This window comes from Halichoerus grypus, chromosome 8, assembly GCF_964656455.1.
Source record: "Halichoerus grypus chromosome 8, mHalGry1.hap1.1, whole genome shotgun sequence".
In the NCBI taxonomy this organism is placed as follows: Eukaryota; Metazoa; Chordata; class Mammalia; order Carnivora; family Phocidae; genus Halichoerus; species Halichoerus grypus.
Window position 1 is genome coordinate 19640477 of NC_135719.1, and position 12055 is coordinate 19652531.

Consider the following 12055-nt stretch of genomic DNA (forward strand, 5'->3'; position numbering starts at 1 on the left):
TGATGGTCTGCCAACAAGTGTTTGAGTGAGTTTTGAAGCAGATTCTCCAGCCGCATTTGAGCCTTGAGATGACTGCAACGTCATGAGAGATGTTAAGCCAGAAACATCCATCCTAGCCACACCAGGATTCCTGCCCCATAGAATCTCTGAGATCGTAAATGCTTGTTGCTTGGAGCCATTCAGTTTTTAAGTAATTTGTCACCTATCAATAGGTAATTAACATGTTGAGTATGCATGAATCTAAAATCAAAAATCTTACATGCTAGAGTTTATCCTTGAATCGAGAAGGTTTTCCAGAAACATTTGCAAAACAAATGAATGTATGAAAGATAAGACAGGTACCCCAAATAAGTGTTACCATAAAGATGAAAGCAATTGTTCTTCATTAAAGCTTTATAAGATTGGCAAGGATATTGCTCTGAGAGTTCTTGGGAGGAGGCATTGCTTCTGGTTGAGAAAAGAGGGGCTTCTTTCAGGAGGAGACAGTATTTTGGGCCTTGAAGGGATAGAATTTGACTACATTTTGCTGACAATGAATCTAGGCACTTGGAATGAAAGAATTAGTCAGAAGACTGATGGGAAACTAAAGGGCACGTATAGGAAACCGTGAGCAGAATGTAGCATGAGAAAACAAGAGAAAAGATATTGATGGAATAAATACTACTCTTCTAGGCAGATCACCATAACTTCTGTTTTGGACTCATGTTATAGAGATACTGCATATTAACACAAAACATTAGTTCTTACAAATAACTCTTTTTTCATTATAATTTCCTTAGTCACATTGAGCATGTGGTATCTACCTGCGTTAAATTTAAAGGCATGAGATAATTAGCTTTCTTATTCTCAGAGAATAATAGTCAGATAGAGCGCAATGGTAGACTACTAATCTCTTCATTAGGCAGAGTACTTCTGTATTTCAAAAAGCTGCAATGACAGGTACACCTCGAGAGAGGTGTGATCACAAAGAAGAAAAATCCATTTTCTCATCTGACTTACATTACACCTACACGTAGTATGAACTTTGATTATATTGGGCCCCTTTGACTTATTGTCTATATTATTTATCTTCACACTTTGGTTTTCTTTCCGTGATGGTTTATAGTAGTTTTTCCTTGCCAATTTAAATTCTACCTTGCTTCTCCATACTGTTCATTGATCACTCGCTTTCTCATTTTTAATTTCCGCCCTTTAGAGTCCAATAACACTTTTCATGGTGCTGCTAATTCTGTCCTTTTTTCCCCTGCCATGTTTCATCATTAAGTGACCGTGGAAGTTTCCAGCTTGTTGGGGACACAAGCCTCCTTGAGCACACCTTGCTCAAATGTGCACTTCAGAGCTGTACAAAACATGAGCAGGAAACAGCACGATGACCCTACATGCATTTTAAAGATTTTATTTATTTATTTTACTTGAGAGAGAGAGCGTGCACACAAGTGGGGGGGAGGGGCAGAGGGAGAGGAAGAGAGAGAATCTCAAGCAGACCGCGTTGAGCAGGGACCCCGACTTGGGCTCGATCTCCCAATCCTGAGATCATGACCTGAGCCAAAACCAAGAGTCAGATGCTTAACCCACCCAGCCACCCAGGCCCCGCATTTTAAATGCTGGTCCTCTGAGCCTACTCCTTCTGACTCAATTTGCAATTCTCTTTCATTTAACAAAATTGACATTTATGCCATATACTAAACTACAGTTTGTTCAGGTGAAATAACATGATGTTAGGCTTTGCTTGGTTCTTAAGTGATTCGTTTTTATTGCTGGGGAAGAAAGAGCCTGTAAGAAATGAGACATTATGGACACAAAACTTAACCAAGGCCCAGAATGTTTTAATCTACTGTGTGGGCATATAGCTTGGATTCCTGCCTTAGTTTTACGGAATTCCTGAACATATTTTACCCCTGAATGTGTGTGGTAAAGCATACTCAGTTCGATATCTAAGGCTGGGATTTTCAAATGAGAGTTACTAAAGCGAAATTCCATTTTGCAAATTCATCAAGTCGGGTCCAGTTTCACCAAAATCCATCAAGAATAAGGAGATAGGTCACAAACTCATTTGGAGGGTGGGTGCAAAGGTCATTATAAAAGTTCAAAACTACAACCAAATTTGTCTGACATTGAGAGCATCAGCTGTGAAACTCTCTTTCCTTTATGATCTAAAATATATTTTGCATTTCACTGAATTGGTTTTTATCCTTCCCATTCTTCATTTTAAAATAAGCCTAATAGGAAGTTCAAACTACCAAGCCAACTTATTTTTTTAAAGAATAAGCCCTTAACAGGATGTATAATTTTTTAAACATAGAAAAAAAAAAGAGCACATTTATACTGGAAATTAAGGAATTCATTTAGTATTAATGTGAAATTTATTATTATTTTTTAAAAAGATTTTATTTATTTATTTCCACAGAGATAAGAGCACAAGCAGGGGGAGTGGCAGGCAGAGGGAGAAGCAGACTCCCCACTGAGCAAGGAGCCCAATGTGGAACTTGATCTCAGGACCCCAGAGTCATGACCTGAGCCAAAGGAAGACGCTCAACCGACTGAGCCACCCAGGCATCCCAGATTTCTTACTATTTTTTTCTCTATTTTGGGCCCAGAGTCTCTCAGGAAGATACAACAATAGTCATTATAAATATGAACCTAAAAAATCAGTAAAGCAGGTCATTGTTTACCAAGTCAGCTTGAAAATATTATTATGCACTTAATAAAGCCCCATGTATTTCCTGACTACTTTTCAATCCATTAAGTAGTGATTCTGTATTTTCTTTGTAGGTCATCATTCCAGCCAGTAATTGGAGGCTCGATGAGTGAAAACTTATTCAAATTATATGTCCCAGCACTCACAAATATAGGCTGGAGACGTCAAGTCCAAAACTGGTTAATGTCCTCGACTAAGTGTTATTTCTTTCCATGTATCTATATTTTAATTTTCTGATTACTCGAGTAAACAATCACGGAAATATTGCTAGACGGGTCTGGCTTCATTTTCTGAATTGATCTCCTGCTGGTTGAGTGTGTGTTCCTTGCAGTGGTGTGCGCTAAGACTCAATCCTGAGGATCTCCTCTCTCAGCAGTTGGGGTTGCACGGAGTCATTGTGTTTGCTAATTCCCTTGTATATTTTCTACCTGGAATCCTGCACCTGACTCTGTACTTTACTTGCTGGACCCTGCAGGTGCTCCTACTACTTCTGACATGCTATTGTGCTCATTTGTTTCCATGTTCTCCCCCTTCAACAAACTGTGAAGCCCCGGGGGGCAGGAGCCTCATATCTTATCTATGTATAGCCATAGTGTTTACTTTAGGGCTTGACACATTGTTGGCCAGGGGGTAGGAATAGCCACCTGACTTCTAGCCACCTGCCTTATCTGGCCAGCACAGAGTTAATAAATGAATTCCTTCAGGTGGGCAGTTTGTGGGAGTCTCTATTTCTTTGTTTGTGGCCAGTCACACATTTATTTTACCAGCCTGGCCCCTATAGGCATCCTAGTCTGTGGCCCTCATTGTAGCTACTCAAAATATGTTGTAGTTATGTGGGTGAATGTGTCAATGAATGTCTGTCTAATTGCACAGAAAATTATTATTCCACTATTCCAGTCCTGAAAATTCTTTCAGTGTCATCTCAGATTTACAACAGTAAAGGTAGAAAAATATAACTTTGTTATACAATGTACAAAAAAGCACTGCAGAGGTAGACCTCTCTGAGCATTCTAGTAGTCAAATTAGGAAAACCAGTTCACTTGTGCTCTCTACAGAATTCAGGGGATGCCAACAAACCAATCGTGTGGAAAAGCCTAGGTTTGCATACCCGTCATGACCGACAACTTCTACCTTGGATCATCTTAAAACAAGCACCGGGATTTTAAGAACAATAACCCTGGCCAACATTCCAAGTGCAATTTCAACAACACATTTCTCAAGACTGATTCCAAGATGCTCCAAACTAGGGCCAATGGTAGCACGCAAGAGAACAATCCAACAAAGTGATTCCGTGTGGGGCCACGGCAATGCTGTACCGTATGGAATGCTCTCTTGGTCTGGTTTAATCTGGGGGGAAAGCTTAAGCAACAAGCTCATTGGATGGAATTCACATCAGCAGACATAAAAATACTGATGATGACGAAGTATTCTTGAGCAGGTAAAGCTTCACCTAAAAAAGTAAATTTGGGTCTGCTTTAATTAACTGATAAGTGGGGGACTAAGGCTCTAAGATTTCCCCTACCATTTCTCCAACAATTTTAACATTTTAAAAGCAACTCTTACCAGATGTTCATTTTGTCCATAAAAATTCTCACCCTTGAAAACTATAATATTTATGAAAATGTAACTTTGAGCAACTTACTACCTGGGAACATATCCAGTTAAATAGCTTGTGTTAAATACATGTGTGGGTATTTGAAATAATTTGTTACATAGGCTTATTATTAATAAGACAGTTAAATGTTGGTTTTGGTTTCCAAAGAAAGATTTTATAATAGGTCTTCCTTCTGAGCTATTAGAAAGTAGACTCCTTTTCTGTTGGGGCCACTCCCTTGTTCAAGGAACTGAAACCCCACCAACCACTGTCTTTTTTTTCTTTGTTTTTTTTTTCTTTTCTTACCAGCTGCAGGAAAACATGTAGTTAGTTAAGTGGCAGGGCTAGGAGTAGGTCACTAAGTGTGGTCTCTCTACACAAGCCACTATAAAAAGGGGATATGTTTTCTGTAAACTATCATGACAATTATATGATAGGAAGAAACCGAACTGAGCAAATTAATAACAAAGATGATTTGCACGAACAGTAAAAGGAATGCCATTTTCTCAAGGCCATGCAGCAAAGTGCATATGCTTCCGTATGGCACACACTAAACATTGGCCACTTGGATGGTGGATTAAATTTTACCTTAACCATGATGTGGATTTCACCTCCTGGAAGGTCTAGATCTATATATTTATATCTCAATTGTTTACCCACTTCAGTTTTTTTTTTGGCCCAGAAATTAAAAGAAGCACCAATGAAGGAAAATGTGAGGGATGCTCATTGTCAAGTTTTTATGTCACCGTTAGCAGATCTCACAAACTTTTCCTTGGGCATTCAAGGGGTTCGTACCCCCAGGATGAGCTTTGAGTCCTCCAAACAGAGCTGGACTGGACTGACCACGTGACCTGCTCTGGAGGGAGGGCACAAGGAGTCCTGTTGTGATTCCCTAGGAGCAGAGAAGAGTTGGAGCTTTTGATCCTCTGCATTTACAGACAGCGAAAACTCCTTTAACTCCATGGGCCGAGATCCCAGGTGACTGTAGCCACTGAACTTGTCCTATTTAAATTACTCTTGCTCGTTCAGACAGACACAGCGACATTGCTAACATACCTCCACCGCAGTGCTTCTGAAATACGCCATTCAACATGGAAAAGAACCGGTGAAATTATTACATCGCCCTGCAACTCAGCATATGCTGTCCAGCATCTAAGAGCGATTGTATCTGGTAGGACTCTAATCTAAATGTGGGCAGTGAGAAATCCCCACCTCGAAGATCATATTCACAACGGAGTTGTTTCTTCAGAGGCTACACATTTTGATGTTCATGTGGATTAAGAAGGCAAGACCGAGAAGAGCGGAGATTTTCAAGTATGTTTTCCTACTGGGAATTACAAAATCCATCCCCTCATGACATGGGAAAAGTATTTAAAACACCGATGAAAGTAGATGGCAATTCATACATTGTTTTCTTTACTAATAATCCAGTTGGTCTCTTTGAACGGGTTGCTGTATGAGTTTGCTAGGACTGCCATAACAAAGTACCACAGACTGGGGGCTAAACAACAGAAATGTATTTTCCTACAGTTCTGGAGCCTGGAAATCCAAGATCAAGGTAGAGGTAGCTTTGGTTTCGTCTGGGGCTTTGCTCCTTGGCTTACAAATGGCTGCCTTCTTTCTCTGTGTATATGTCCCTGGTGTCCCTTTGTGTGTCCAAATTTCCTTTTCTTATTGGGACATCAGTCAAATTGGATTAGGCTCACCCTAATTGTCTCATTTGAGCTTAATCACTCTTTAAAAGGCCCTATCTTCAAATACATTCACATTCTGAGTTACCTGGGGTTAGGACATCAACATCAATTTTGGAGGAACGCAGTTTATCCCATAACAGTTGCATATGGCGTGAGAATTTCAAGTGTAAAATAGTTCTTTAAATGAAAGATGGTTTAATCAGAGGGAAATACTGCTTACTATTTACACAGATAGAGCTAGAGTTCGGTTGAAGGCGATGGAGTTTTCATTTGTTCTTAAACCATCTTGCGTCTTAGTCTTTATTTGGACAAGAGAAAAGTTGGGGCCACTTGTGGAGGATTTAAGTGGGGATTTGAATTACCTGGTGCGGATACAGCCATCTTTATTATTATATCACATTAGTCCCCATGAAGAAATCAGAAATAGGCTGGCTGCATATTGAAATCTTACAATGTGGTAAAGAGCAGCATTTTGTAATTGTACGGTAGGGGCGATTTACTATCAAGTAATCTTATTTTTGCTCTTGCCCGATAGAAAACCAAAGGATGTTTTAAAAAGAAAGAAAAAGTTAGTGAAAGGCAGTTCTGAAAGGCTGTTGTAACCCTATACACACAGGATGACCCAGAGCCGACATCTCCATGTGTGACATTGAGGGTCACAGGCTCACCCCGAGGATTAAGTGTCCCCAGCTGCAAAAGTGCTGGCTGAAGGCAAAGTAGACGTGGAGGGGGCTCTGGCGTAGGGAAGCCGTTGATGGTACCCACAGCGGAGACCTGCCACAGAGAAGAGAACTAAAGCCATTACCCAGAGTTTCCTGCCTTATTGTATCATGTCAGTGTTTTAACATCCTTTTCAATCTCTTTCCACCAAGTTTACACATGCATTAGTGTTGTCTGACTTTGTCACTGCTTTGTGGTTTGCAAAATACCAGAACAAGCTTGCTGGAGAATGAAAACCAAAGGAAAGGGTGTCAGTCGGGGGTCTTGGGGCTGGAGGTTGGATAGAGTGGAGAGATTTTAATGGCTTGCTCTGGGAAGTAGAGTGTTTTCGGCGGTACGAAGGCAGACTGTTTTTATGTGAGGCAGAAGACTTTTGCATCATATACGATGTTTTGCTTTTGGATTTGAAATGCAGGTCTGGGAATTGGCGAGGTGGGAAGTGGTAGACAAGTGTCTCTTGTTTTGGCTGCTTTTGAGTGTATGAGGCTTTTGGTTCATTTGTTTTATTTTGTTTTTGTAAGAGCCTTATTTTTGGAAAGAATGTCTGCCCTGGGTATCTGGTGGGACATCAAGTATGTCTCAGAAAGCGGAATAGTCAGGGGCTCTTAGAAGTCATGGCGGGGGTGAGTGGGCAGATAATGGAGGGTTAGCTAAGAAGACACTTGGCACCGGGCTTTTGAATCTTGGGAGGACAGTTGGGGATTTCAGAGCTTTGAGGTGACCGTAGAGGAGACCAGATGACACCTGTGTCCTTGGTACGTGTCTAGTACCAGTGATGGGGCCTAACCCAAGCTCATGCTGTGCTTTGAGCTCACCTGTCTTTTTTAGGCCCAGTGTCCCTTGGTTCAGCCCTCTTGCCGAGTCTGGTTATCTGGTCTTCGTATGCATTTTGGGAGTTGCCCCAAAGCCTTCCAAATACATTCCTTTCTACTTGAGCTAGCAAAGTTCTTTTGCTGTGGCTTGTGGCCATACATTCCAGCAAATAACCTTTCTTTCTACACTCATCCTTCCACCGTTCCCGCCTCGATTTCCAAACTTGATTCTCTCATCTGAGCCTGGAAATCTTTCCCTTCCTGCCTTTTCAGGAATTTTCTCACTTTGGATGTCCTCCTTCCCATGCCTTTCTGGCAGCAAAGATACACTAACCAACACCTCCCCACCAGCCCCTTCCTCTGACTTCTGCTGCAGGGCGCTCTTTTGTCTCACCCTTGGCCCCTTTGGCTTCATTTCTCTGTCTTGGTTACTTCCTCCTCCCTGTTTACACCCCTGCCAGGGCCTCTTCTTCCTCGTTCATAAGCTTTCTTATTCATTACACTCTGTAACACCTAAGACACCTGCTGCAAGTGTGAGGATTTTGGCTTAACTGCCGCTGTGCCCCAAGGATCGGTCCAGGCCTTGCTGCTCTTGTCTCTCTTCAAACACTATGTAGAACTACCCATGCAGTCTCCCCAGGATGCCTCTTCATCCCAGGACCCAATCTCTCTCCTGTGTGTTTCGACATAGGCACCTTCCTTTCTACAAACATTGCTTGTTTCATTGTTACCCCCATCCCTCCCGACTGAAACCTTAGAAAATCCTCTGATCCTTTGCTATCTAATACCCACCAAGTTCCATCCTCAACCTGTCCTAATTCTGCTCCTTCCTTTCCATCCCTCTAGTACTTCCTGCATTCAGATGATCTTCACCTGATATCAGGGTCATTTCAGAGATAATTTTCTTTCTTCTAATGACCTTTGCTCTCATCTTTCTCATACACATCCAGTAAAGATTAGTGATCAAAAATATAATGAGCATAATATGAATATTTAAAATTTGGTCCTCCTTCGGCTTGAGGTAAACATTGTCCTTTTTCAAGTTCTTATCATGTTGTTTTCAGCATGAATTACTTTAGTGAGATGCTGATCACTGAGCATCCAATGTGAATTGATTGTCTGATACGATTGACAAGGTGTAGTGGAGGGATTTTTTGGAAGATAAGGAGGTCAACATTTTGTACTATAAAGGTCTTTGTCTTAGAGTCAATGGCTAAGATATTCTCTTTATAATTATAAAGCAATTAGATTTTAGAACTGGGTAGAACCTTTAAAAAGTATTTAGATCAACTCCTTCAACCGAAATGTAGAGAGGTGAAGTCATTGGTCGGAGACAGAGCTCAAGTCTAATTCCCCACCACTCAAAACCCAAAACTCACATTTCCTTTTCTTTTTTTTTTTCAAATTGTGGTAAAAAACACATGACATGAAATCTACCCTTTTAATTCTTTTTAAGTTTGGTAGTTTTGTATTATTAACTAAGTTCACAAAGTTGAGCAGGAGATTGCTAGAAATTTTAATCTTGCAAATCTGAAACTCTATACCCAGGCAATAACCACCCATTCCTTTCACTCCTCAGCCCGTGGCAGCCACGGGTCCACTTTCTGTTTGTAGGAGTTGGACTGCTTTATTTTTTATTTTATTTTTCACCAACTTTAGAGATCTCATATAAGAGGCAGCCGACAATATCGGGTGTGTGTGTGTGTGTGTGTGTGTGTGTGTGTGTGTGTAAGACTGGCTTATTTTACATAGGATACTATCCTTAAGGTTCATCCATATTGTAGCGTGTGACCGAATTTCCTTCTCTTTTAAGAATAATGTTACGTTTTCTTTACTCATTCATACCATATTCTCTGAGCCCATCCATCCATCCGTTGGTGGACATTTGGATGGCTTTCTCTCGTGGGCTACTAAGAATAGTGCTCTATGAAACTAGAAGTGCAGGTACCCCTTTCAGATCCTGATTTCAGTTTTGGGCGATACATATTCAGAAGTGGGATTACCGGATCATATGGTATCTCTCTTTTTAATTTTTGGAGGAGCCTCCACACTGTTTTCCACAGCAGCTATGCTGTTTCACATTCCCACCCAACAGCTCTCCAATTTCTTCACATCCCTCCACAGCGCTGCCCGATACAGCCAAGTCGTTTGTGACAAAAAGGGTCAGCTGAGGCGGCAACCTTCGTAGTTGTCTTCTTCTAAGAAATTGCCACAGCTTTCTATCAACCACCACCCTGATCAGTCAGCAAATACTGAAGCAAGACCCTCCCATCAGCTAAAAGATTACAACGTGCTAAAAGCTCAGACGACGGTTAGCATTTATTAGCAAGAAAATATTTTTTAATTCAACATGGTTTAATTTTTATTTTTTTAGAGATAATGCTATTGTACACTTACTAGATGACAGTGTAGTGTAATAAACATAACTTTTGTGTGCACTGGGAAACCAGAAAAAAAATGACTTCCAGAAAAATATTAATTATTGAATTATTTGCTTTATGGTGGCATTTACATTATTGTGGTGGCCTGGAACTAAATCTGCACGATCTCTGAGATCTGCCTGTACTAAATAAACGGATATGAATTAATGCAGTAAAACACACAAACACACTTTAGATTGTATAGACCCAAGTGTGCTGGTCCTTCTCCAAGTTATTGCCGTGCACTTCCCTGGCCTGCGCTCCCACGCCCTCTGGTGGCTGTCATGTGTACCTGCAGCAAATCTTTGTCTTCCTTGAGGACAGCCCCCCACTTTCAACCCCCTTCTCCCTCCAGGCAGTCCCAGGGGTGGGAAGAGCTTCCCCTGTTGTTAGCATCTGGCAGTCTCCCCCTGCTTTTTCCTCACTTTCTGGGCAACTCTCCTTTTGTGTGTATATGAGTTAGGTATATTATACAAATTGTGTGAGCATGGTTTCTTTCTTTCTCTCTTTAAAATTTTTTTTTAAATTTTGCAGCTTTCTTTACTGTTATATTATCCTCTGTTCCTGACATACCGACTCAGGGTGCCTTGGAATCGGCATGGTGGGCTGTGTGTGTGTGTGTGTTTGCTTGCCATCAAGGGAAAACCTTCGTTTTCACTGCATAAAATTTAGAAACGTCTAAAGAGCAAACACTATCTTAAACAAAAGAAAAACGTTTAAAAAACTTAACAAGAGGAGAAAAAAATTGTAAACCTTAAACTACGATAAGTTAATTTATGAATTTAAAGCTAGTCTAATCAAAATATTATGAAGTTGGAATAGGGGATTTTTTTTCCAATTTTTTTAAATCAAATTTTATTCAGATATATATTAAATTACTTGTACAGACTTCTAATACATGCTCGTGAGTATCAAAATGGCATACAAAAATGCTCATGCCATAGAAAAATGTTATTTTAAATGTTTGTATCCATGCCAAATTTCAATAGTTGTTAAAGTAATTGGGGATCTTTAATTTAAATCAAAATACAATACTTAATATTATCTAATTCTAGAGGGTCTGATGATGTGAAAACAAGATATTTGTAAGAATTATAGGAAATGACACTTTACTGGAGAAATACTATCTGAAAACTATAATGCTAAATCTACTTGAATAAAAGCAATTGTAATATCAATTAAATAGCAGGATCTAAACCAAAAAGAGATAAGTGAAAACTACTTCAAAGACAGAAAACACATGCAGATGTTATGCCGTGGTTGTGGGCGTTCAGGACCGGGTTGCGGTGAGCTCAGTCAAACCTGCGGGTGTCCCTGGATGCGTGGGCCCTCGTGGCCTGGCTCTTCTCCTTCCTGGGGGTCCTGATGATCCAGGGGGTCCCCTGACACTTCTGGGCCTCCGCGGGCTGCCTGTGGGGGAGCAGGAGCAAAACGGCCACTTGGGAAAGGCGGGAAGTTGAACTCCGCTTTGGCCAACATTTGCCTGATGTGATCATTTTCTTTCCTTAGCTCCTTGACTTTTCGCTCGGTAAGCACAGCTGCCATCCAGCTCTCCTGGACTTTATTCGCATAGAAGAGGATCTCCTTTAGACAGTGCGAGGTGCTCTCCTCCAGTTCTCTGCGGGTGTCTTCGGCCATCTTCTTGTATAAGTTGCGAATCTGAGTTGCGGACTCGATGTTTCCACACGTGTAGGAAAGACTCTTCTCGATGTCTGAGCACTGCGCTTCCTTCTCCAACGATTTTCTGTCAAGTTCCCTGGTGTATTCTTGATATAATTGAGGCAGAATTTGAAGTTTCCGTTTCAACTGCTGAATCTCACTTTGAAGCTGTGAATTTTCCGTCTGCAAAGAGGCTTCCTTGGCTCGAAGATCTGTTACTTGTCCCATAAGCTCTTCATTGATTCGCTTTTCTTCCCACAGTTGTCTGGCTAGTTCCTCATTTTTCTCTTCAGCACTTTGAAGGGACACATTGGAATCAGCATCGTCAGTGACACCCTTCAGATCACCCTCTGACCGATGGATGGGCTGATTGTCATTTTCTGCTTCCCTCTTTTGCTTGACTTCCCAGTTGACGTGACCCAAGAGATCTCCAAGGAGACAAGGCCAGGGGATGGCCT

The 12055-nt window shown here is 41.1% G+C and overlaps 1 protein-coding gene across 1 annotated transcript in view; it reads right to left on the reverse strand.

Annotated features, from left to right (window-relative positions):
* Positions 1–4085: 4085 nt before the first annotated feature.
* Positions 4086–12055, reverse strand: part of LOC144382823 (spermatogenesis-associated protein 31D1-like) — a 25056-nt gene continuing 17086 nt past the window's right edge. Inside the window, exon 5 of the mRNA XM_078078772.1 lies at positions 4086–4148. Within this exon, the coding sequence (XP_077934898.1) occupies positions 4086–4148 (63 nt within the window). The remainder of the gene's footprint in view (positions 4149–12055) is intronic.